The sequence below is a fragment of the Lichenostomus cassidix genome, chromosome 7 (genome assembly GCF_008360975.1).
Source record: "Lichenostomus cassidix isolate B80296 chromosome 7, HeHo_3.0, whole genome shotgun sequence".
NCBI classification, from domain to species: domain Eukaryota; kingdom Metazoa; phylum Chordata; class Aves; order Passeriformes; family Meliphagidae; genus Lichenostomus; species Lichenostomus cassidix.
In genome coordinates, this window is record NC_139488.1 from 19,110,020 (window position 1) to 19,136,810 (window position 26,791).

Here is a 26,791-nt window from a genome sequence, read left to right on the forward strand (position 1 = left end):
CTTCAGAAATCAAGACAAAAATAGAGGGCAGGGGTAGGAAATAAGTGAGCTGTGATTTTTGTTGAGGTAGGAGAGGATTCTCACTTGTTCTGCCCTAGATTAATAGCTGAATTTCCACAGCTGAAGCATAAGAAAATTGTAAGGCAAGGAATGCAAATGTATGGAAGATTGAGACCTGGCCAAACCTCAAATATGGGATGAATGGATATGTTTACTTTCCAAGATTTTATTCCCTCATCCTCTTTACAGTATTGAAAGTAAAGTGTCAGTTTGTATTTCACTGTTATGTGTATATTAACTATGTTCTGTAAATAAAGTTGAAATAAAGTTTTAATTAATCAAAACTGATATAATAAACAGATACTGCAGATCTTCAGTACAGGTATTTAATACTTAAAATTCTCCTTTTAATAAAAAAATACAACACTTATGAAATAAGCTAACACTATTAAAACAAGGCTATAAAGGAAACTATGTTTATCTTGTGCTTTCTGCCTTAAGCACATGAAAAGGAAAAATGAGTGATACATTACTGAGAAAAGGCAGATGACCTTTTGAATTTGAGTGACATTTGGTAAGGCCAAATAACATTTGTCTCTCCAGCATTTTTTCCAGCAAGAAAAAAAGTGTAAGTAAAATTTATTTTAAACGAACCTGCAGCCCCCAGTCCTGTGTCCTTTCTTTCCCTCAGTTATATTTCTTGCATTGTGTGCACGAAGATCTTGCTCCAGAGATGTAGAATGAAAATTGGATGAGTACAGCTCTAGGATGTACAACCCCCCTATCAGTCTGATTAGTCCACTTCATTTTGATGTGAACTTCTGCTTTCTCTGCAGTCTAAATGAGCAAGTAATTTGAATTCTTCTGTGGTTTTAATTACTGCAGTGAGGTAGTGTAAATACCAGACTGCTTGCCCTTGCTTCTTAGGTTATGCTGTCTTGTTTTTTCCATTCTAATGTAGTTTGCATCTATGGCAGTTTCAATGAAGTTCAAAATTTGGGTGGTAGGAATATCTGTGGGGCTGAAATTTTGTATAAGTGAAACAATTGTGGTTGGGTTGGTTTTTTGTGTTTTTCTTTTTAATGTGTGTTTTTTGTTAAAGCACACAGACTTGGCCAGTGTCACTGGTCCCTGATGATGGGGGAAATTCTGTCCTGGTGGGAATAGTGCTGATTAGGAGTTTGAGGAGGGAAAAGGCTGACTCATGGTGGGTGCCATGTGGCATTGTTGTTATGGTGCTTTTCATAATGAAGTTTCTACAGCTTTGGTTAAAGATGAGCTTACTTCTGATTCTAGAAAAGCATACATATTCTGCATTCTGCTGTTGTCTCTTCCACTGGTGAGTCAGCTGTGGTGGTTCCCATTCTATCAGTACCTGCATTGCTGGACACGTAGCTCTGTGTATCAGTCTTTGTAATCCACATGTGATGGTTGAGTAGCTGAAGTCTGAAAATTAGGCAAGAGATGCGGAGACAAAAAAGGCGTGTGTTCTTACACTCATGCACACACAGCTCTTTGGCTTACCTTGTCTAAGAATTTTTTTTTTTTTACATTTGGAAGAAAGAATATACAGTTACTTAGCTGTGGTAGGATGCATCTCAGCCAGGAACACAGACTCTCCCTGATGGCTATATGGAAGATGCTGAATCTTGTGTGAAATAGAAGCCGATATTTCAGATAGCTCTGCATAAGAAGTGGTGGATAAATTTGTGAGGGTAAAAAAGGTAGTTAAAAAGAATGAAAATCTGCTGCTTGATACATAAAGTATGCCAGCATGATTTAGTCCTAAAGGTTAATTCCGAGCCATCTCATTTTCTTGAATTGCACTTATATGATAGACATTCTGCTTTTAAGGACAAAAGAAATAATGACATATAATGTCTCTAATTTACAGTTGTATCATCACACAAACAATTTTCTATTTTAATTCAACAACATAGATATTTTGTCAGTCATGTGGAACATAGATAATTGACTGTACCAGGAATTATGCTGTCATTAGGTAATTATTTCAAGGCTTTGTCTTAAATGCAAATGACTGAAATCTCTTTCATGTCTTATGATTTTGTCAGTAGAACCATGTCAATCTGAGCAGCTCTATAATTTGTTTATTCTCTAATCCTGGTTTTGGTAAATATAAGCATTGTTTTGCAAATAATTTCTGTCAAAACAGAATATCTTTCTTTTATATCTAATGACAAGATTGCCAAAGCTTATAGGTCAGGGGCTAAGCAGGTGGCCCTTGTGCTTTTTCTAGTTCCTTGAGGAAGCATTATTCCCTTGAAAATCAGATCTAGCAATCTTGGTGTGCACATCAAGTGGTCCTGATGAAAACAAAATAATAATGAAGAGTTGTAGAATGTGCTTTCACAAAATGGGAAGTTTCAGGTTCTGGAATTACTTTGCCAGAAAGATGGCTGCCAAAATATGTTAGTGTGGCTTGCTTTGGAATTTGGAACATTTGGAATTCTTCCCACTGGAGGTGAGTGCATAATGAAGAGCAACTTGCAGTGTAACAAAATGCACAAAAGTACTTAAAGTTTACTACTTCTAGGAAGAGATGAGAGATGGGGTGGTTTTATCCATGATAATCAAAGTATATTAGTCTGTAATGGCACAGAGCTAGAAGCACATAAGAGGTATTATACGAGATGGCGAAAAGGTCTGAGTTGGCATTTTGAAATAGAAATAAGTTTTTCACAAATGCATTTGAGAAAATAGAAACCATTAAGAAATGATGAAGAAGATAAAATTATTAATCACCAAGATACTAAGTGCCTTTCTTCCAGTACTATTTCTATATAGCAGAAATAAAGCCTGTGTGTGCTGCTGCATGATAAGAGTATAATGGATGTAAGTAAAAAAAAAAAAGGAACAAATGAAATGCTGCTTGGAAACTCTGCCTACAAATAAATCAACAAATGCAAACAGTTGTCACCAAGGGAACTAGCAAACTAATTTGCAGTTACAGTGACATTAACTAGAACCAGAGAAGTGTCTAAAGGCTGGGAAAGAGCACGAGGAGCTTTTAGGGGAGAGCTCAAGTGCATCTTCTATTTGGTGGATTATATAATGGAATACATAATTTATGGAAATCAATAAATGTCTGGAAGGTAATGGAACAATAAGCAAAAGCACTTACAGGCTTCTAGCAAATTAATCTTGCCAAACTTCTGTTGTTTTGCTTTCCTGAATAGTTGTACACCATTATAGAGAAAGCAGCAGTGTCCTAAATTCAAAATAGTTTAGAGTGTAACAATTCTCAATAGCAAAGTTGGATTGCTGAATAGATATCAACCTTCCTTGAATTTTCATGTTGACTAAAATAAACTGATTTGACTCCTTAACTTTCTATTTGTGATATTTTGGAATTTGGAGACAAAGTAGCATACACCCCATGTGCATCTACTGGAGGAAAGAGTCTGTATCAGGAGCAGCTCTTCTTCAACGTAGATGTGAAAAGCTGGTAATTTTCTTAAGTGTTCATAATTACTTAGTGCCTTTTTATATGGTAGATGTTCCATGTATGGAAGATCGGTGGAAAGATATAATTGGAGAACCTAATGTATTAGGTTTCTTGGTCATAGAATCAAAATAGGTTGGCTTGGAAGGGACGTTAAAGATCATCTAGTTCCTACCTCCTGGTTTACCTCTGCAAAGGTGTGAAAGTTTGTGTTCTCTTGATTTGTTTCTTCCAAAGTGTGTGTAGGAAATGAGTATTTGAGTTACATCTCACATTCAGTCAGAACATTTCTTATTTATGAATAATGCCAAATTTCTGTGCATTTTCCCTTTTTTTTTTGGTTTTTTTTTTTGGGAAGCAGTTTTTGTCAAAAGGGAACTTGGAGATGGGTCTTAATTTGGCAGTTTTTTACATTATTGTTTTTTGTTGTTGTTTGTTTTAACAGAAAGTCATCCACATTTTTCTAGGAGAGAGAGAAAGCGGAGAAAAACCAAGGTTCATACTAATTCTCTGTTGAATAGAAATAGACAGTGCAATATTCCAAATAATGGCAGGAGACTTCTATAGCAGAAGTAAATGAGCCTTGTAAATCTGTACCTGGCTAGCTTAATTATCTGCAGCTTTGTGTTAGTGATCTCAAATGCCTGTAGTTCTTTATTTAGAGTAGAATTTTGGGAACCTGAAACTCCTTCAGCTTTGAAGCATTTCGTAGATTCAGTAAATAAGTACTTTTCATTTTAAGCACTGCATGTGGCACACTCATTTTTCAGGGTTTGCTATCTTGCTGTTGTCTGTGTTGCCAATCATTTTGGGTTTTGTGTTTCTGCATGTTGCTGATTTTGGCTCTGTAATATTCTTAGAAGTATTTAGCAAGCAATAATAGCTGTAAGTCACAGCTGAATATGCCTGCCTATTGGATTTAGTTTTCCCACAGCAAGACTTCATGGCCTGGTATGCTGAAATATGAGCTTGCATACAGTTTCCTTGCTGAGGAGAAGAATAATGAACTGCAAAACACATTCTGGTGCTATTAGCATTTCAAGTGGATTGAGCTATTCATTGGAGAAAGAGCATGCTACAGCAATTAGGTTCCTCCCCGTGCTCAGTTGACTTGCCATTTCCAAAAATGAGATGGACATCTGTTTTGCAGAGGCTAATGTTCTGTTGATGGTAGAAATTATTAACTAAACCTGAATCTGTAAACATGCAAGGAATGGAGGCTTGGGACGCAGCATGAGGCTGTAAAGGAATTCTTTAACATTGGTATTAACTCCCTTATGACTGTGTCACACACTGAGCTGCTTAAAACACTCCGTGGCAAGCAGGAAGACAGGAATCCTTGGGATTTAACATTTTGTTGCTCATTTTATGTGTAGGTAGAACCTCACTGCTGAGACAAGGGTCATCAGTGGAAGAATTTGCTCATTTTGAAACAGTTCATAAACACTGCAGCACCACTACTTGTCAGCATATAACATTTGCTGAATACTTTGTCTCTTAAACATCTTTGTATAAATGTGACCTCAGGTAGGGAGCTTTAAGTCCAAGTGAATCTTCTGTTGCTCTTGGAGGAAAGGGTACATACAAATCAAACTGTGTTGAGCTATTAGAGTCAATATGGCAGAACATCTTTTGAAGATGAAAAGGAAAATATTTATCAGAGGACTTTCTTATCCTTTATGTTACTGAACGCATTTTCAGCTTAAACATACTTTTGTGTAAGTTTTCCCAAAATACTGCCATGAAAGTGCAGTGGAGTCTTTCCAGTCTGGCTGCTTTGGGAGAGCAGTGTTTTCAAGGAAATACATGCTGCAAAAATGTGGTTGTCAATGCCAGAGGTATTCTTTGGGTGTAGGAACTGAATAGTTGTTCTGTTCTTCATTACATTTTAATGTATGCACTGACTGTTTTTCAGGAACTCCAGGAAAGAACTTAATGACATACGGTTTGAGTTTACTCCAGGCAGAGGTAAGGCTCCTGCAACTGAATTATTCTCTTACTGCTTAAAAAGGTATTTCAGAAATGGATTACTGCTTATGGTTAATGCAGACTGCCTCACTGGAATGTATCCTACTGTGCAGAACTTTATCTTGAACCTCAGTGGAGTAAGAATTGCAGATGTATGTAAATTCTAGTAGCAAGGTTGCATAATATATATATTACAAGACTTTATTCACAGTATACTTTTATCCTTTTTTTTTCTTATTGGAATTATCTAGATGTATATAAGATCTTGCCTAGGAATATTTACAGCTTTAGAATTTCCATTTTCACATTTGGAAAACAGCAAAGGAAATAGAATATAGTAGCCTTAAAAGTGTATGTGGTGATGGTGGTAATATCTAAGTTTCTTTCCCTGTTCTAATAAAAGAAGGTCTCTTAATGAGTATGAAGTACACATAATTTTTCAAATGCTGTCTTCAACTGAAAGTTGAGCTAAATCTCTAGCTTTGGTATTATCACCAGAAAGAAATTCTGATATTGAAACTTTTAACTCTACTGCATACTTGTAGAACTGTAGGCTTTCCAGTGCTAAGAGTTTTAAGAACTTGTACAGTTACCTTTGTTTGAAGAAAACCAAGTATTACTGGGATAAAATGCACAGGAGACTAATATTTTGAGTAAGAAGGTATCATCCTTGTTAAATTGCAGCCCTTTGAACTATGAACCTATTTCATATTCCTTAGAAGTCCATATTCACTTTATTTAGAATAGCCTTCAAAGAACTTTCACCTCTAAGGAATCCAGATTGGAAGAGAGATCTCTTTTGCAGTAAAGCATAGTATCTTGCATGTGCAGTAATTCTGTGCATGGGTATATTCTCTGTTCCCTACCTGCCTTTCTCGTTGATTTTGGCAATGGGTAATAAGAAAAGAGGCCTGTTACTTAATTGGGCACAGAACATCTTGGTTTGCCAAAAGAATTACTTGGGAAGTGGTTACATAAGCCATTTGAGAATTCTTACTTGCTCAAAAAATAAGAGGATATAGCAGGGCTGTTCCTATAGTCAGTCACTGAGGCAGCCAGAAGGCAGCTGTGCTTCTCATCTCCAGTAACTGCAGCTGGCTCAGCTTCCTTGCTTTTCACCTGGGTGTATTTCTTGAGGAAATGATGCAACTTTGTGTAACTGCCTCAAAGCATGAGCTCCATTAGGATGTTTGGTGTTGGGGCCACATTACAGTTAAGACTTAGCTGGAATTTAGGCTTGTTCCTGCCTGCTTAGATCTAAGCCTTCTAAGGTCTTTATCCAGGGCAAATACTAGTCACAGGGACTTAGGAATTAACCCACTCAGCTAAAGCAGTTAATAGAAAATCAGTCCAAAATTTTGAATTTCCTGAGTCACAATACTTAAAAGCTATTTAAAACCTAGATCTCAAAATAATGACTGTTCATGTAACCCCTTTACCCTACTCGTAACTAAAAAGAAAGCCTATTCAGTATGTCTCTGTCTAGATATACAGAACAATGGAGGGCAAAAGGAAAACAGTGAAAACCACACTAAAGCATTGTTTATTTTCTTGGTTGTGAAGATACTGAACTTGTAAAATGTGTACAAGTATGTAGCTAAATAACAGAGGAGAAATGCTGGTGGCCAGGAGAGGTCTGTAGGGGATTTGCAATGAATGAAGTCATTACCTTATGCGATTTGCTATGCAAAGGCTGATAGAATAATTATCTTTTTTCCTCCTAATTAAAGATAATTTTGAATTCAATCCTGCCTCCATGGGTGTTTTGGAACTAAAATGTATTTTTTGTTGAATTGCGTTGGATGACTGATACTTTTTGTTGTTTTTGTGGGCTCTTATACTTATTCCTTTCACCTTTTGGACAGACACAGCAGATGGCGTTTCTCAGGAGCTGTTCTCTGCAGGCCTGGTTGATGGCCATGATGTAGTTATAGGTAAATTACATTTTTGTTTGCAATTATGCTCTTGTGACAAGTTTGTGTTAAATGGATGTGAAAAAATATTTTCTCTGATGCTGGTTTTCAGAAAATCTTTTTTGTTCTTATTTTGCTTTCATGTATGCATAGTTCAATCAACAAGGCAATTTTGATACCAGTCCAAGGATTGCTTTTGGAAGTCAGATCTCTTCAGTGGTTTGACAGGAGTGATATAATATAGCTCTCCTGAAGGATTATTGAAAATTCTATGATCCTTTTTTTGCTAAGTTCATTTCTTTTGTTTAACAATAAAATGATTTCTCAGTAGGATTTTCCAAAGTATGCTTTGGCAGCCCTGAAGTTAGTAAGTCTTCTGTTTGTGTTCATAGAAGGAGGAGCAAGACAATGTTCAGGACCTATGGAAATTGCATCTAATGTTGTTATTTCTGTGGTAAAAAAATGGTAATCAGAAATGTTTTCTGGTGGCTGAAAGATACTTCTCTATTTTTTTTATTCCATGCTTGGTAATGTTTTCATTTGTTTTTTCTTTTACTTGAAATTCAGTGCCTCACAAAGATGTTTCATTTGGAAGTGCTTATTTCTCTGCACGTCCTTCCTTTCCTCTGGTTGCTCAAGACCAGTAGATGTATAGTCACCAAAATCAGAGGGGGATAGTATATGCTAGATGAGGGAGAACTGAATCAAGGAATACAAGCACGTAAATTTTTGTGTTGCAGTCAAAAAAAAATCTTACCAGTAGATTAAGATTTCCTTACTAAACTCCTCAGTGGTATGGAGAATATTTTACCACTCCAGCCATTCATGACTTGCCTGGAAGATTATCTAAAACACACTCTCACTGCATTTGTAGTTAAACTCCTGAGAGAAGCCAGTACTTTTTGCTTTTGGATGTTCAGAATACAGCTTGATTCTAGCTGATCTAAGAAATAGAATTCCTATCCAACATTTTATTCTAATTTCTAAAGAAAAAGCATTTTAGGGAGGCTTGGAGTTGGTGCAGGCTGTAGGCACTCTTAAAGTCACTTTTACTGTGCTGTTATTTTAAGGGCTCACAGGAAGAGGAGTTCGTTGCCCTTAGTTTGTTGCTCTTTAAACATCCAGTATGAAAAATGTCATTAGCACACTGCCGATAATATTTTTGGTAGAATTTTCATTTAGGAAAAAAAAAGAATTTTTCTTTTCCTGGCTAACAAAAGAATTGATATTTGTTGGCTATTCCACCTGCCTGGACAGTCAGGTGACACTCTGAGTCACAGCTGGTGATGCTGAAGTGCAAGTCCTGCTGGGACCCACTGAGAAATCTTTTCCCTTCTTCATTCTTCATTTTCCCTTTGCTGTAAAGTTCTCTTTCAATGCAAAGAGCCAGTAATTCTGTGGAAATGGCAACAGGAATGGGATTTGTTATCATCTTTCAGGGGGTGTGATGGAGGAAAGACACATGAAAATAGATGTGCCTCATGGGACCAAGTCCCAGCCCATAGTGATAGGACTTTACTCCTTGAAGAAGCACAAATACTTAAACAAGATTTTCCCAAGTAGGCTTGGTTAGAGACACTGCCTAGTTAGTGATAGTGCTTAGAGGCTGTTTTGAATTGCATTAGACTTTGATTTTTAGGATTATGATGGTTCCTTCTGTACTTTCATATTTTATCGTTTTATTGTCATATTAAGAAAATGTAAGAAAATAAAATTTCTTATATGTAATGAATCAACTTATATTTAATTTTACTAATTTATATTTCATTTGTATTAATTTTTATTTAGCTTATATGGTGAGGTTTTTTATGTTGTAACTTACCTTAAGCTCCCCATGAGCTCTTGCATGACTTTCTATTATAATCTTTTGTCTGCTTCACTTCTGAAATTTTTAAATACGTTTGGACATTGTTACCTTCCTAGAAAATTACTTCAGATTTCATATTTTACTGAAAAAGGGTTCTGCTAAATGTGATTTTGCTTTTATTTAAGTAAAAAAATAAAGTTGTACTTTGTTAGAATATTCCACTGTAACAGTGCAATCTTAAGTGTTTCAGTTTAAAGCCATAGGTCATATAAGAGAGCAGATGGTGCTTAAAATGTAAATCTGCTTACAAAACTAATTTTCTGTGTACAATTATGTTAGCACCTTGTTCACTAAAAATTAAAAGGTTTGAAATCTTCCTATATAGGAAGAAGTGAATAATAGAGAAGAGCTTGGTTAACCTTCTTCACCAGAAGAACTGATTCCATTAGTTTCCAGATTGAAAGCAGTTGATAAATTACCTTTCATTTTTCAGCTGAAGCAGGCAGAAATTCAGCCTCTGTAACCTGAATGAAAACAAAGTTCTGAGATAGTCTCATAAAAGTTGTTTCTGTAGTTTCTTTTCATGGATGTTGAAACATGTAGAGACTTGGACAAAAGAGGAAGTTGAAAATACCTGTTTTTATGTTGAAGTCAACAATTTATTGGCATAATGGCTGATCTTCTGAAAGCACATTTAAATAGGAGTCAGGAAAAGCTCTTTTGGAAAGTATGGCCATGGCATATGTGAGCTGAAGTTGTTGGTGTATAGAATTTAACAGCTGACATATTAAGTAATAGAATTTGCTGCTAAGCATCAACATGTGTCACCTTTTGAGTCTTGCTGGATTTGCTTCACTTAACACAAGCTTCCCGGGAAGATTTCCATTCTGATATACATTAAGTTCAGCTGCCTGTTCTGCAGAGAAGCAGAAATCCCAGCTTGCATGTTCTGATTTGGCTATGTTTGGTTGGTTTCTTCTCCTGTAGCATTGTTTCACAGAAGGTCTCTGATCAAGGGAGTCAGCATAGAGAATTTGTTTACAAGCAGACCAGAGTTTGTGTTTGCAGAGGGGAATGAGCCTTGGAGCCAGTGGTATCTCGCTGATGAGGTGTTTTTATCCAGTACTGAAATATCTATGTTAAATCGCATCTGGAATATTTTCAAAATTAATTTTGAGATAAATACGTCTTTATGTGTATGCAATATATGTATTTACTGTAATTAGAAACCAGGATAGAGCTGCATGAGTAGAAAACATACTGCATATATTTATGTGCAGAAAGAGCAGTTGTGTTGCTATGGGTGGGTAACTGGGATAGCACTATCATTTGAAGGTGCCTTAGGTTTGTCATTTAATATCAGTTATGTTTTGAGGTGCACTGATTTTCGTAATATTTAGGAAATTTTTTAGAAGCTTTGTTATTTTCTTGCAGTTCAAACTGGTTGAAACAACTGAATTTTTAGTTAAATGTATCACATTTTTATTTACTCCAAAGTGCAATGTACCTATAAACTTTCTAATGAGAAAATGCCTTTATAGATTCTTACCAATTAATTTCAACTAAATTAGATAGACTAAATACTTTGTGTTTACTTTAAATATATTATTCAGAAAGAAAACATAGAGATTTGATGAGAACCTGACTGTATTTTAAGGCATTTTATTGAAACTTTTGTGCCTTCAACATGTGTACATAACTCAGTATCTCTTTAGCAAGATATGCAAATGCATTACAAGTGGAAGAATATCTCTAAAATCCCAGGGGTTTAACTAAGGACTTAAATATTTCAACACATCTGGCTCATTTAGAGCTAATGCACTGAAGGGTGACTCATAATGATGAGACTGCTGGGAGTTCTGGAAGCTTGAGGTGCACCTGCAGGTAATGAAGTTTTGCGTCTAATTGCACCTAAGTTATTTTAGACTTTATATGTTGGATGTAAAAGGTGCACTTGAGAAGGTTTATTGTCTGAAGCTGGCAGGTTTCACAAAGTTCCCACCATGATGGAATTTTCAGTGTGGTGGAAATATAAAGGTTTAAGGTGAAAAGAAAAATTGTTAGGTGAATAATCACTTGCCGTGGTTATGGCAGAACTGTAAATATGTGATGTAAGAAATTATCCAAGTGTGCAAATTATTCTTCACACATACATATATGTGTATTCATGTATCATAGTGAATGCACCTGTCTTATAGCCATGAGAAAGTAATAATTTTTAGTTACTTTAAAGAAAAAAAAAGGTAGAATGGGCAACTGCCTTCAAAGAAGTTTCCTTTTTTCAACATGCAGTCCACCAGTTCCTACTTAACTGTGTAAATGAGGAAAAAATCCATATGGTTATTAGTGGGATTAGTTTAAGTTTTGCCTGATAGATACAGTAAGTCATCAACTCTTTGCCCTGGAGTGTGTTCTGTGCCCCTTGTAGATCTGAATCAAAGTTTCAAGGTCTTTCCTTTCTAAAGGAGAAAACAAAAACACCCAACTGTGAATTTGAATCAGAAATTGCAAAAGCAGCAGTGTAAGTAATGTTCCTGTTTTCAATAGTAATATACTTGCTGTTCTTTATTTCCTTGGCATTCACTTCTCTGCCAGTGGTTAGTATGTCAAAATAAGGATTTATTGAGGTTCTTCAAACTAGATGTATTCTATTTCAGAACCTAGCTCCAGCACATCAGGGAGTCTTTTCTAAATATATTCTTCTTGTTTCAAGTTTCAGATATAAGGTATTGAAGTAGCCTGGCTGCTATTTCATCTTCTTAATAGTTTTGTCAGAACATTATCTATAATTCATAGCTGAACTTGGGACAAGAGGACTTGTGAAGATCCGATAGGGAGAGGAGATTACAAAGCAATAATATGCATAGCAGAATATGACCTGCCTTATTTCTGCATAGACCTGTATTTCAGATCTAATCCAGCATGATGAAGATATTTGTTAGAGCTATCTTCAGTATCTTGATGATTACCAAACTGTTGTCAAGACCTGTGTCTGAAAAGCAGCTCTTGATTTCTACATTCAGTCACAGGCAAATGATTTTTTAACCTAGTACTCTGACTCATTCTCTTATGTAGAGAATTTAGGAGCACAATTTACTGTAATACCTCAGGCTTGTTAAATAGCCCTACTAGCAGTGTTGGGCAGCAGGTCTAAATTTTTATTATTTTAAACGTTTATTTGAGACTAGACTGAGGTTTAGAATGCTCAGGATCATCAAAATGAAGGGGAAATTATTAAGTATGTATATACTCATCCCTCACCTTCCTGAATAATCTACCCCATTAGGCACATGAAGAATCAAGGTCTGAAATAGATAAGTATTTAATTATCCAAATGTATTCTACTTATCCTTTTATAACACTTTGTTTTAAACATGCAGTGGTTTGTCTAAGCATTCTACACATCCTCTGGGGGAAGAAAAAAATCAATTTGAAATATCAACCACCATTTTTTTTCATAAGTTTCTGGGAAAAGGTACAATTTTACAGTTGTAGTGATATTTTAATTATCAATAAAACCAGTTTTCGCCGTTTCAGTCTTTTTCCTTCCCCCCTCCCCCTCTTCTCACCAACTGAAGAAGGTAACATATTACCTTGGGATCAGATATCCATACTAAGTAATTGAGAATTTGGGAGCTTAATAATTTCCAGTAGAATTGAAATAGGTAGATTTCTAGCATTAACTTATTTCACTTTTCATTTGGATACAGTACTCCTGTTTCATAAAATAGACTGCTTCTGTTGGGTGTGAATTTTTCCACCAGCTACCTAAAGTCAAATTACAGTTTGTGTATTACTTTATCAGTCCTCAGTTTTCCAGTTTTTGCCTGGGACCCCTGGGTATCAATACTCCATGTTAATTGATCTTAATGTGGATACATTTGAGGTCTGTTATTATTTTGAAAATGTGTTGAGTTTGGGTTTTTTTCACTTTGAGCAAGGGAAATTATTTAAAGTCTTTATTTGTAGATAGAAGTCAGTCAGGAATATAGGACCCTGATGTCGCTGCCATGCCTTTGAATAACCTTGGGTAACTGGTTAGTTGTTAAAGCTTTGGTCCCAGCCAAGTCCCTTTTATTTTTTTTTTTCTTTTGCACAAGATAGCCTGATGCCAAATGCTGGTTAATGTCCTTAATGTCTAAAATGACATGAGCTAGCCTAAACCTAGGCTGTCTGTATAGAATAAGAAATTAATACAGTATCAGGGCTCAGAACTTACATGAACCACAGGGCTCAGATAGTGTTCATAATTGTTTTAAACTGTGGATGGTGCAGATTGAAATTGTAGCCCTATGTTCTAGGATCCTGTAGGACACCATTTTCAATCTCTCGGTGCTCCTTTCAAGGTAGAACTGCTTTGGTCTTCTGTTGTCCTGTACCTGCCCTCTTTAATCTGTGTTTTTGATTCTGAAGCTGCAAATTGAGCTGTTGGAAATTATTACAGTATCAAATGTTGAAAGGGAGATAGTTTCACTGTCTTTTATCTATATCTACTGATTCAGCAACACACTTTCAGACAAATTTGTGAGCCTTAATCTTCCTTTGATAAATTTCTAATGACAGCCTCTTCATAAATAATACATTTCTAAATGTTTCTAATGCTTCTGCCACATCACTGTCCAATAGTTTCCTTAGAAGAGAACCCAGGTTTGCTGTTGATCTATTTTCTTCCATTTCTTACTTACGAGAATCATGTCTAGGTCCTTGCAGTCCTCTAGCAATAAACACATGTTAGTTAGCAGCCACAGATCTTCAAATGTTTTAATCTTTCCCTTGCTACTGTTCTCAAGCAATATGAACAGAAGGGATTTTTGACAAGCATCCTGAATGGCTGAACTAATGGAATCACGTTACACTTAAGAGACCCTTTTGGTCTCTCTTTGAAGAGCCCTTTAATCTTTCAGGCAGACAGTTTGTGAGCTATTAGATAATAACAGGACAGACAGAGATCTGGAGGAATTGTTACCAAAAGCTCCAAATGCTGATTGTTTTCATTGTTTGCATAATGTATGATAATCCAGTACTTGCTAGGTTTTAAAAGTTAGTTTTGACTTTGTTCTGAACTTGCAAATGCATGAAAACCTCTGTGCAGTATGAAATATAAATGAATGCATAGATGGCAATGAACCTCTTGCAATATGTGAAATGGCCTCCAGAGTGTGCATAATAAATTCAGTCCTTTGGAGGAAAAACTCTACCTTCAGGAGTGATAACTCCACTGAGAAGTATTCCCTGCTACTCAGGCACCCTGCTTCCTAAGACCCATCCAGGAGAACACAGCATTAATCCTCAAACCAGCAGACTCCCAAGGCAGTTAATTATGGTGAGCTCCGTGTATCTGATGAAAATGGTAAAATAACTGCCTACAGTTGGGGAAGAGGTAATATTTGTAACAATTGGCAGGAAAGCCAATAAATCTGTGGAGTTTTGAGCTTGTCTTCTCTAACAGCCAAATTGCTGATGAAGTAGGGGGCAGTTGAAGGTAGCTATTTTTTATAGACTGAGTTTTGGACTACATAAAAAGATTTCACTTTTAACTTATTAAAAACATTTTTCATTTTCTCAGAGGTTATAATTTTTCTCCTTTTTTTTCATGACAGTAATTTTGTGCCTGAATAATGCTTCCTTTCCCTCATATGTGAATTTCAGAATTACAATATGCAATAGCTTTGCAAACTATTGAACCTAAGCATGAGTTCATGAGCTATTTCCGAGGTTGCCCATCCATTCTTTGCAAAACGGAAAAGCAGATGAATCAGTATTCTTTTGAGAGCACCCCAGAAATATCATCTCAGGCTTTAGATTCTGCTTGTGTCTGTGTTTATGCCAGATGGCTCTGGCTTAGTTGGCTGGGTGGGCATTGTACTGGAAATAGTTTAACTGTACTTCATATAGCTTTATTTACTGTCTCATTAATTTTAACTTTTCCAGAAGTTTTCCCTCTTCAGAAGCCATTAGGGTTAAGTTTCGTGATGTGTTAAGAATTTTAAGTAACCAGAGAGAGCTTTGTCACATCACAGGAGCAAAACAGTTATTTGAGACTGCCCAAAGTATGGTTATTCTCTTGTATTTGTTAGATGTTGAAGGTGGCCTTTTTTTTGTTCTGTTACTTCATATTGATCACTCATTTAAAAACTATAATTTATGTGGCTGGCCAAAATCGTCATATAGCAAAGAGTAATTTGTATTATATACATGCCAAAGCCTCTAGTTATGTGGGGTTTTTTTATTTATTCCATCTGCAATTAGCAGCCTGTGTTGTATATATTTATATGCTGGGTTTGACCTTTTATCCTATTGCATGTTCTGCTAGTGCTGACACTTATTTTGTCAGAGTGGCACAACCATTTGTCACTGAGCAAAACCTGCAAAAGTACCTGGAATGATTTGTGGTGTGTAGGTTGATTATATGTCCTTCAGAAGCCTTCTGAAGAAAGCGAATAGCACCTCATTTATTGTTGTAAACAACAAAAAGCCTCTTGTGCTAACTGCTGGTAATGTTTGAAGAGAGCTTTTACTCCAAGGCATGATTTGAAGATTACTCTATTTTCCTGAGGTTACTGCTGGCAAAGATTTTTCCGTCATCACTTAATTTTTTCTTGTTCATGTTTCCTCTTCTGACTTTTATAGGTGCATGGCCAGAATATATTGAGAGAACACTCTGCAAAATAAAGTTGAGTATACTATAGCCAGGTCTTGTAGAAACAGTGAATTCACAACAGGATTTTAATTATCAGTTAGTGGTGCTTGCAGGCAAGGTAATCTATGAATTTCACAAGTGCAACATCCAAGGCATGACTTCTGAGTACTTAAAAGAAAAATGGCTTTGTCAATAGCAACTGCACTATACTTAACTTAGAGATAGGTGTAAACTAGACTCAGAGACATATATTTTACAGTGCTCTTCACTTTTCCAAATAATTTAAGTATCAGTGGAGAAAACAATTCTTGCCTCTCTAGAAGGTCGTAGTGTGAAACTCCTTTTCACTTTAGGGAGAGTGTTACTGTATTACATTGACTTGATTCACTGACTTGCAATACAAGAATGGTTGGGCATGTGGGGTGGGGAAAGGTGATGAGAATGTGATGATGGGTATTTTCCCTCCTTGTTGTTTGCAGATGTGATTGGCTTCATCTGGGTTTAGAAACTTTAGTCTCATTTGTCATATTTAAGCCAAATTAGAACTTTGCACATGAACTGTACCAGGAGAGTTAGTGAGTCTCAGCCTAGTAAATAATTCTCCTAAATGAAAAGAGCCTGAATCCAGTAGCTGGGAGAGATTTTCATCAATAAAGCCGAATGGTTCCAGTTAAAAATAATCTTTTTTTTTTTAAATTTGCCTGAAGTGGCCAGTAATTTTGAACAGGGCTGAACAGTAGCAACAACTGCTTGTAAATGAAAGCATTCTTTGCTGTCATGAGCATATGCCTTGCATGAATTTTTTCAGCAGGATGGGTTAGGTTTTTTCAAGATTTCGTTACTACTTGTGAAGTCCTTGATGCCATTTATCCGACTGTATGACAGTTCATTAAAACACTTGCTGATCATGGGCTGCTGTTTGCAAATGCAGTAATAATAACTTTAGGCCAGTAAGTGTGCCTAAGGGCAGCTGGAGGATTTTGCTTTGGGGGGAATAGCCCAGCAGCACGCTGACTTGCCTTAGTTGTTCTACAACTGCCCAACATGAAATGAAAGGTTGCCCCTCTTGAAGACATGTGTGCACTTGAAGCTCATATTTTTGTAACATTTTATTTAGGTGAAGTTAGAAATCTTTGGATTTGGGACCTAATGCCTATCTGGTTTTGTAGCACTGTCTTCATTTCAGTGAAGCCAGCAAACACTAGCTAGAGAATTTTTTCTTTTTCTTTTTTTTTTTAAAGATACATTTTACAGAGATTTGGATAAGCCAGAGCTGCTCTTGAGTGCATGATTGTATTTTATAGATTTTTAAGACATTAAAAATTGAAGCTATTCTATCCTGGCTTTAGGAGGTATGAGGCTGGTGTCCCTTTTTGCCTGCATATGAGATTCTATGTATTAATTGTAATGAAAAGCATTATGTATATTTGCATGTTTTTTATCAGGTAGGAGGTACTGCAATAAGATTGACTTATAGATAGTGGAAGTGAATTGTGTGATTAAAATAAAAAACTGTTTGTAATGGCTGGAATAAAGATTATGAATAATGAATCTTAAAAAATGGAAAGACTTTCTATTGTAGTGCCTGTAGCTGAGTTCATTTAACTGTGAAGGTTAATTTTTTTTTTAGAAAAAGTGTTCTCTACAAAATGTACCTTATGCTTGCTTTTAAGTCCTGTTTTTAGTTTCAAACACACTTTCATCTCCAGTTAAATTTATTACAGGTGTATAAACAATCCTTGATGCCATTTTAATAATATAATGAAAATGAGACCCACAGAAAATTAATTCGAATTTAACAGTGGTAGATTGGTTGAATTATTTACTTCTCTAAATTCCCTTGCTAGATACTTTACATCCCCTGAGAGGCAAATTTCTGCTATTACACAGTGCATCATGTATGATCAGGCATGGTGGAAGTGCAAATGTTGTTATCACAATGTTAGAAGATAGAGGAAGCAGAAACATAAGCTTGTAGCAGTAGGACACTGAACATGCAAATGCTTGGTGTGTATCTTCCACCATATGAAGTATGTGGACAGAGTTATTTATGGGCAACATCTACTTTCTTGCTTCTCTGCTTTATGGTACTTACCTATTCAGTGTACTAAGAAATGTCTGCTACTTAATACCTGTTCATTTCCTTTTTATAATCTTGTTTAAACAGCTCTGCCAGGTGTGAAATATTTATCTCATGCTCATATCCTGTTGATGACATCTTGTGCTCATACATCATCCCTTGAACAAAGGCTGTTAATGATTTGGTCTGATTTAGTTCAACATCTATGCCTGTGCAAAGTTGGGGAGCCAGTTAAGTAAATATACAAAGCTGAAAACAGCCACTTTTTCTTTTGGTCAGGATTAATGGTAGCAATATTGTTAAAACAGACCAATTAAAAATGTAAATTAGGTGTTTTGATAGAAAAAAGAATTTATTAATTTCCTGAATTCTCCTCTGTTTTCAAAGAGTAAATTATTTCCTTCCTGCTATTTCTGTAACAGCATACAGCTTCCTTTTCTGGACACTCAGGCTCTGTTCATCCACTTACAGTATTTATTGCTGTTTCTTGAAAAATCTTGATCATGTTTGCTAAGAGAGAAGTTTGAAGATCAGCTCTTTTTGTATCACTATCATATTTTAACACTTTTTTTGTTTTTTTTATTTTTGCTAGTGAGCTGTAACATATCACCAAGAATCTGTGTGGGTGCTAATGCTAGCCCAGAACAATGACAGAAACACATGCATAAAGCCAGTTAGAATGGACAGTGAGCTCAGCCTTCTGCTAGAAATGTGTGCTGATAGTGGCCCTAGCTTTAGCAGACACATCATGCCAGCCATCAGTTTATCCTTGGCTGTGTCTTTCTCCCATTTTCCTTGCACTTGCTTTGTGTAATTGTTAATTGCTTATGGAATAAAGTAAACTGAAAATTAGTAGGGTTTTTTTTCCCTGTCATTTGGTTTTCAGGCAGATTTTCCCCCTGAATCAGTTCACATAGTCACAAAGTATCAGTGACAGCATAAGAAAGGAAGCAGGATTTATGGCAGCCCAACTGCCCTCTGAAACATCAGCTAGAGAGTGCTTTAATTATTCAAGTGGTAATTTAGAGACATGCATATGTGTAGAATTAGGTGGAAGATCCAAAAAAAGGCTTGATGTCAAGTTGAATGCAATTTTCTGTAAATCAAATTTTTTCATCTTTCTTTTACAGTTGCTGCTAACTTACAGAAGATAGTAGATGATCCAAAGGCCTTGAAAACATTGACTTTTAAGTTGGTAAGTAAAAGCATCAATGGAAGAAGCAAATAAATGATCACAATATTCACACAGAATCTGGGTTCTATCTCATTTACAACTATTTTGTTGAATAAATGTGTTGACAGATAAGGTGACTGAAATTGCCATTTATTAGAGAAAAAGCTTAAATCCTGTTTTGACAAGACAACTCCATAATTGAATGGGGAAGGAGGTTCGGTCACATGAGTTCTGAGGAAGTCTGAGGTTTAGGTGAGAAACAGTAAGAAAATCCCTGAGTAGAATTGCAGAAACAAGTAAAGCAGAGACAACTGTAATTGCTAGTTTAACACTCCTTCACCCCACTCCCTTAGCTCTACCCTGGCTGAGGTGTCCTCTGCTAATGGACAGTTTGTTCCAATCCCATTTTTTCCAACACTTTCCACCATTTTTCTTCCACAAAGGTCTCCATTGCTTGCTTCTCCTTAGTTCTTCTTTTCAACCTGCTTTCAGTTGACTGTCCAAACCTGCAAGTTGATCTTTCTCCCACTGCATTTCACTACTGTTTCTCCTTTCCCATCTCCTTCTGTCTTCTGTATGTATGTCATCAGGTCCTGGGTTTGGGCTTGGGACTCTTTTCTGTGCTGCAATTTTGTGCCCTGGACTATGGGTCCTTAATTTTGGTCAATTTTGATTGTAGCATGATACATCTAATTTAATAATAATAAATTTACATTGCAAAAACTTCAGTCAGAATTGATGTGCTATGTTTGGTTTTTTTTTTCTTGCTAAAATTAGGTTGAAAAATTTATATACCTGAAACTATTGAATTATTTGCTATGTAAACACCAATTAGCTTTCAGCACCTTTTGCTGAGAGTGACTCAGTCACACATGAAAGACTAGACTGAATGTTAGATAAGTAGGACTCCAGAATCACAGCTTTGTTTATAAAAGCAGCTGCTTCAGATGGGCTGTAGAGAGCCATTTTTAGACCTTGTTGATGATGATGTATTAATTCAGGGCTCTTCTTCCCATGTCATTCTTTATACAGATCTGAGGAGTTTTAGCTGACTCATTTGAACTCATTTTTTTCATTTCATCCAGTAAAATCCCCAGAACCTCCACATTCCTTGTGAGAAGGGGTTGGGGTGGAGGAATAAAGACATGTAACTCAAATTCTTTTGTTCCACTGCCCTTTGCTATAAATATAGCCTAAAGGCTAATGCTTTTCTTTCTGCAGCTGATCTGAGCTCTTGCTGCCTGAACATCTGACTTGGCTTTATTGTGTAGTAAATGGCATCTCACCAGGGTTGATTTTCCTGGTATTTTACTGGTATATAATCTTTCTATTTAAACAGCAAGCGTGTTCATCTTTAGGGTAAAAAAGGGAACAGTTTATGTCTTAACTATTTTTGTATTTAATTATTACCAAAATGGTAAAGAAAATTTTTAAGGGGAGGTACCTGGATGGCTGGGGTTGGATTCCCCCTGTTGCATATTTTTTAAACAGTGTATCTTTGATCTTACAATGATGTCATTCTTCAGAACATACATAGTATTAAATATCCCCTAGTTGTCTTGGCTAACACAGAATGAAAACTTCCCTACAGGATCCAGCTGTCCACAGTTTAGGAAGAAGGCTGCTGTAATACACAAATAATCTTGGCAACACTCAAGGAAACACAAAATTATTGCACAGCATAATTTGCATTTTGTGTAAGGATTTTGCTTATGAAAAAGGGTGGGGAAAAAACCCATTAATGAAAGAGTGTGTTCAGTCTCTGCTGAATACTTTTATGTTGCACTTGGTGTATAGTTGGTGTATTTATGCTAAGCACGAAATCTAAGCTAAGAGATTTCAGGTGCATTAAATGGATATAAGATATCTATATACATTGATATTGGTAAGGAAGGGATTTAAAAATCTATATGCATCTATAGATATGTTACTTAGCATGCCTTTGAGGAAATGGATAGCTATCTAGAGTGTAGAATGATGTTAGTAGTATTAGAACATTGTAGTATTAAATTTTAAGTGCAAAATTTAAACTCCATTTTTTTAGTAAATTCCCAATCCAAGAACCATTCATATATCTGAATAGTAACTAACAGTGATCTCAGACCTTTAACTTGGTGCTTCTGTGGAATAAGAGCTGTGAAATACTATCTGAAGAGAGAACTTCTATTCTCTGTGTCTGCTCAAAGTAAATTTGAAGGAGTAGCCTGATGTCATGATTCCACAAGTGTCAACATAGTTCATATTTGGTCATGAAAATTCAATGGATTATGTCACTTGGTGCACCTTGTATGCACAGTCTGAGAGCTCTTTACCTTATAGTGCCTGTCTATGAACCAGTTCTGTTAGAGGGTTCAGCTGTTAGTAATGCAAAAGAGGATCAACAGCATTTTTATAGGGTCAACCAATTGTTCCACTGGGGATCTTTTGCAATATGCAAAAGAATCTGAAGGCATCTGTCATAAGTAAGTTAGCATTATGCACTTCTAGTCCAATTGTATTAATATTTTGACTTATGTATCATACAGATAAAAATTTATAAAACCCGTTATTTAAAATATAGTCACTTTTGTCCTATAAAAGCAAACATTTTGTTTAAAAATAAAAATATTTTTCCTCCAGCATTTTTTTAAAACAGACCTAAAGTAATAGGTTAGTCCTGAGCAAAGTGGTTTTATATTCTTACTGTTATATATGAAAAATGAACTGATCACTTGTGCCAGTTTGTATTGTGATAGGCTTTACTGAACTCTACAGTTTTAAGCACTGGATTGTACTGTCAGGAGGGAGCTGTCCTTTTGCAAATATTAGTATTTACTCTTTGTAGACTGCTTCAATTTCTTGTTTAAAAATTCAGCTGGTTGGTATTCCAAACTAACTTGCTGGCTGGACTCATGAGACATTTGCTGTGTACAGCACAGTGGCAAAAAGTGGATTCTATATATGTATATTAGCTGCTCTTCATGAGTGAAAACCATCTACTCCCATGAAGAAGCAAATTTGGCTCCAGTCGGGAAAGTTTGGTTTGGAGAATTTGGGTATTTCAGCATTCCAGTATTTCTTTCTGTAATTTTTAATATTGACTGCAAGAGTTTGCTAAAATTAAGGATGCAATATGTTGATGCTGACTGAGGCTACATGAAGCAGTCTGAAAGCTTTCCTTCAATGAAGCTGTTTGCTGACTGGTCAATATGGGGAAAATTTATATCCTGGCTGTCAAATGCTCCTTTGTAGCGTGATATACTAAACATTTCTGTTTGTACTTTCAGGCCTCTGGCTGTGATGGCACTGAGATTCCTGATGAAGTGAAACTGATTGGTTTTGCTCAGTTAAGTGTCAGCTGATGTCTGTCCCTTGACCCCAAGCCGAATTGTGAGATTGCGAAGAGGCCAGCTTAGATGCAAAGGAAAATTAATGCACCACACACTGAGTTCTGCTTCATTATCTAGCAATTCACAAAGTCAGAACAAGCAAAGCCCACAGCTACACCGCTGCTGTTAACATTCAGAATGCTCCTAAATGTCTCTTAGCAGTTGATTTGGATTCCCCCTAAGTGAAAAGCCTGTGGAAATGCACTCAGGTGGCTGTATTTATTGGTTACAAAAGGAATTTTCTATCAAGCTTACTTCTTTCATAGACTTTGAGTGATACTATTTTACCTGTTCTTGTGGTTGATAATGCTGCCTCTGTTCTGTTACATTTAGCAATTAACATACATATAAAAGTTTAGAATTATTAGCCAAACTTGAATTCTAGTTTTAAAAATGACTGTGAATTTTATTTTTCATATATTTATGCATTACACATACTAGTAATAAGAAAATGATTTTACTTGATTACATGCTATTTGCAGTTAATCTCCCACTATTTAAAAAAGTTTCAGGTATGTCTTTGAAGTATCTGGTAAATTTTGAAATTACTTGATTCGGCATTAGCAAGCTTTTGTTGGTTGTGTGTCAAAAAACCAGTCCACAAACTGATTGTCAAGGGAATGGGAGGTGCCTTGCAGATATTAATGTTTTAAGAATGTGCCTGAGGCTGCTTATATAAATAATCTCCATTTTCTGGAAGTACCATATATATGGTGCAATACATAGAAATACATATAGTTAACTGAGCAAGGAGGGGATATACAGTAGCAAAGATGATAGAGTATTTTGGCTATGCTTTATTGGGGAGTCTATGAGCTAGAGCTGCTTTGACCTGTTGTTGTTAAGATGGAATGCTTACTGTGTCCATCTCTGATCTGGCTTACCCTTAATGATAGAAACCGGTTTTGTGCAGGTGAATAAAAACTTGAAGAATGGAACTGAAGCTTTATTTGAAGTTCTGCAAAATACCAAGGTGGAGTGAAAATAATAGGGCTTTGTGCAATGATCAAGTAAAACTCTGTTACAAAGAAAACACTTCGACCCAAGTAGTCTTCTGCTTAACCTGTGACATAGATGTTGTGGAGCTAGGGAACCTTAGAAAGACTTCCACATTTGGAGATGTGTTTCTCAGAGGTTACAATTTAAACTACTTCCTAGTTAATCCTAGATAAGTGGCAGCTCTTTAATGTACTGAAAATGGCAAATATATATTATTAAGAGAAGTTATTTATAATGCCTTGTCATAATCGTTGAGGTGTTCTAGAACCATTTGCATACAACTCAATGTAATCCCATCCCATCCTACTGTTTACATGATGATTACTCCAAGATGACTGCAAAGGTTAAAAAAAATAAAACTAAAATAAAGATGTATTGCACAAACTGATTTGTGTTTTGAATTTCCGTGCCCTGAGAGTGAATTACACTGTTGTTATTACGAACGACTGCTGCCCCTACCTGCTTTGGGAGCAGCGCCTGGGGCGGAGGAAGATAGAAAATACCCCTTGCTCCCTGGGAGCTGAGGGTTGCCTTGGCTCCTTGCTCTAGGGCTTTGCAAAAGCCATTTTTAAGACTCCCAAGGTGTTAGTTCAAGCAATCAATGACTTTCCCGGAGCAGGAGCCGTGTCCCGCCAGTTTGTGTGGGCAGAGAGCGGGCGGGCCGGGGCGGGTCGGCGGCCCAGCTGGGGTGCGTTGGGGCGGTCAGGCCTCAGGGGGCCATCGGTGCCCGCAGAGCTCTCGCTGGGCTTTGGCGGCCCCGGGCTGGGCTTTGGCAGCGCTGCGGCCGGCGAACGACAGCGGTGAGTGAGTCTTTCCGCAGGGCCTGGGCACTGTGTCCCTGGGCTCCGTGTCCCGCGGGTGCGGGCGGCGGCAGGGCTGGCCCCGGCCCAGCCCCGGGCGGCGCCGCCTCAGAGCAGCCGCGGGTGTGCGGGGCAGGCGGCAAGGCTGGTTACTCACCTTTGTGTTGGAGTGAGGAAATAAAAAATGTAACTTGAACGTGCGTGTGCCAGTGACCCAGGTGATGACCTGCAGCACTGCCATGGGGTGCTGCTGAGCGGCACTGGGAGGAGCTAATTTCTGAGCGTTGCTTTCAATTATTTCTATGTGTTTTAATGTACATTTCTCTAAAAATTGTGCCGTTATTGACTAATCCGCCTGCAGAGTAGTTAGCCGGTACGGTACTTTCACAGGCAAAGAAGTGAATGTTGAGGGAAGATTCTTGTTTTCACTGATCTAGAAAAAGAAGTGGAATAGATGTAGAATATATTATTTGGATGAAAATCATGTTTCACTCGCTATACACCTCCCCAGAAGCTGAGGAAAAAGTGTTGGGATATGAGTAGCAACTGTCAAAAGTGCTCATCTGCTGTGCTGGTTGGGGCTGCAGGAGGTATCTAAATAAAGAATGTAATACTTGAATTGAGGCAGTCAGCAGTATTGTACCAAGATAAAGTGGTAACAGTTGTTGCTCACTTGTGGTCTGATGCAGAAACATGGTGATGCTTCTGTGGTTCAGCGAGCCAGCAAGTTCTTGTGGCACTGTTACTTATCGCAGCTGTGTTGGGTTTTAAAACTTTTTTTCATGTTGTTATTGCTAAGATATTGTGAATAAATACAGTGAGAACAAAATGTATTTTTAAAAAGGTAGATAGAAAAGGTAATTAAAGGTTTAGTTCTGTTAAAATCAAGTTTATAAGTAGTTTATACTTTCAGTACATAAGGCAAAAAAATTGTGAAAATATACAGTACATTGCAGTAGAAAGCAGTGACCAAGCGATGATAGAGTAGAAGTAAATACCAAATGTAATAGGAATTTGCTTCCTTAAGATCATATACACATTCTCTGTGGAATAATACGGGAAAAGAGAAAACTAGCAGCTATTCATTTGTTCATGTTTACATGAAAAGCATTTTGGGTCTGGGTAAAGTTCTTATATGTGTGACATGACTTGCCCCAAAATAGTTGTGGTGCTTCTGGTAGAAAGTAGTTGCTGGCTGCAGCACGTGTCTTGTGTGAAAGGGAACATATCTAATTAATGAGGTGAAGCTGGAACAGGTGAGCTACCACATAGCTGTCTCCAAGGCTAGGAGAATAGGGCTTAATTAGATGGTGCTAAAAATATAATCATCTCTATGATGATTATATGCTAGTGCTTGCAGCTGGGCACTTGCAGGCTCTCTGGACTGATTAATGTCAGTGTCCATGCAGCCAGCCGTGCCAGTTTGCTCTGCTTTAGTTTGCCGAAAGTAGCTCTGTGGACTGAGATGAAAGTCAGTCAAAACACAGTTCTGTATTTTTTAGTTTCAAAGTGTTAGAAAGGATGAATATAAACATGGAATTTAGCTCAGCACAAAAGCGGGTCTGGAGACTAGCTGCATGTGTAAAGGAGTGGGAGAGAAGGGACATTTCCAGCCTTATTATCTTGTGGGATTCCAGTGTGGGCTTCAGGCCGGGAAAGCTGCTTCCCATGCTGGCAACATATGCTTTTTGTGCCAAGAGAACAGGAGCACGTGTCCTTTTCTTACAAGTGCTGACCTCAAATATTCCCACCAACAGAGCTGGGTATTCAAACTGCAATGCAGATAGCTGGTTGTGATAAGTATTTTTGCTTTCTAAAATATGATCCTATGTACTATCACAATTTCCTCTATTGCCCTAGAACACACTTTGTGAGTGGGAGTGGAAGAGAGAGTAGAGAAATAAGTCAGGAAACATAACTGAATTTTCTCTCCCCTCAAGTTCTCCCCTGACATAAAGATGTGTGCGTTTTTACATGGCTTGGTCCAATGTCACATCTCCAGCTTTGGGGCTTCCAGAGCACTCTTATGAAATTTGATTGTGAGTCATCTCTTCAGAATGTTTTTAAACACTGTTATTTCTCTGAGAGGGAATGCTGTGTGCAGCTTGTAAATGGTGTGCCTCCTCCTCATGCTTTTTTTTAATCAGAGATCTGTTTTCCTTTTCACCACCTCCCTCTGCATAATGATGTTGGGTGGTGAGATTGGCCTGTGCCTGAAATCAATTAGCTCTGATGAGGAATCTGACACAGACCTAAAACACTGCTAATTGAGTGCATTGAAAATGCTGATTTCTGTTTAGCAGGGAGCACAGGATGTTGCCGCCTGTTCCCACCTTACCCTCCGGCATTTCATCAAAGCGGCGGGGAAAAAAAAAAAAAAAGACCTTGTTGATAGCAAATAGCAGTTGGTCTATTTTTTCTCTGAATCAGTTGTGAGAGATTTTTTTTCAGTCAATCGTTATAGGTTTTTCTACTGCATCAAGTGGGCAGCCTTTCCACTCTCTTGCACTGTAGTCACGTATGTACATGCACAAAGAATGCTAATTACCTTAAAATGAGAAGCTGGAAAAGCATCAGGA

General features: G+C 37.1%; 1 protein-coding gene across 4 annotated transcripts in view; it reads left to right on the forward strand.

Annotated features, from left to right (window-relative positions):
- Positions 1-23,800, forward strand: part of STK39 (serine/threonine kinase 39) — an 81,853-nt gene extending 58,053 nt beyond the window's left edge. For 3 of the 4 annotated variants that reach the window (XM_085066544.1, XM_085066546.1, XM_085066547.1), the window contains exons 14-17: positions 5,379-5,431; positions 7,297-7,365; positions 19,002-19,066; positions 22,312-23,800. In XM_085066544.1, the coding sequence (XP_084922670.1) occupies positions 5,379-5,431; positions 7,297-7,365; positions 19,002-19,066; positions 22,312-22,386 (262 nt within the window). In that variant the 3' untranslated portion in view covers positions 22,387-23,800. The remainder of the gene's footprint in view (positions 1-5,378; positions 5,432-7,296; positions 7,366-19,001; positions 19,067-22,311) is intronic. The other variant, XM_085066545.1, reaches the window with a different exon arrangement.
- Positions 23,801-26,791: the final 2,991 nt, after the last annotated feature.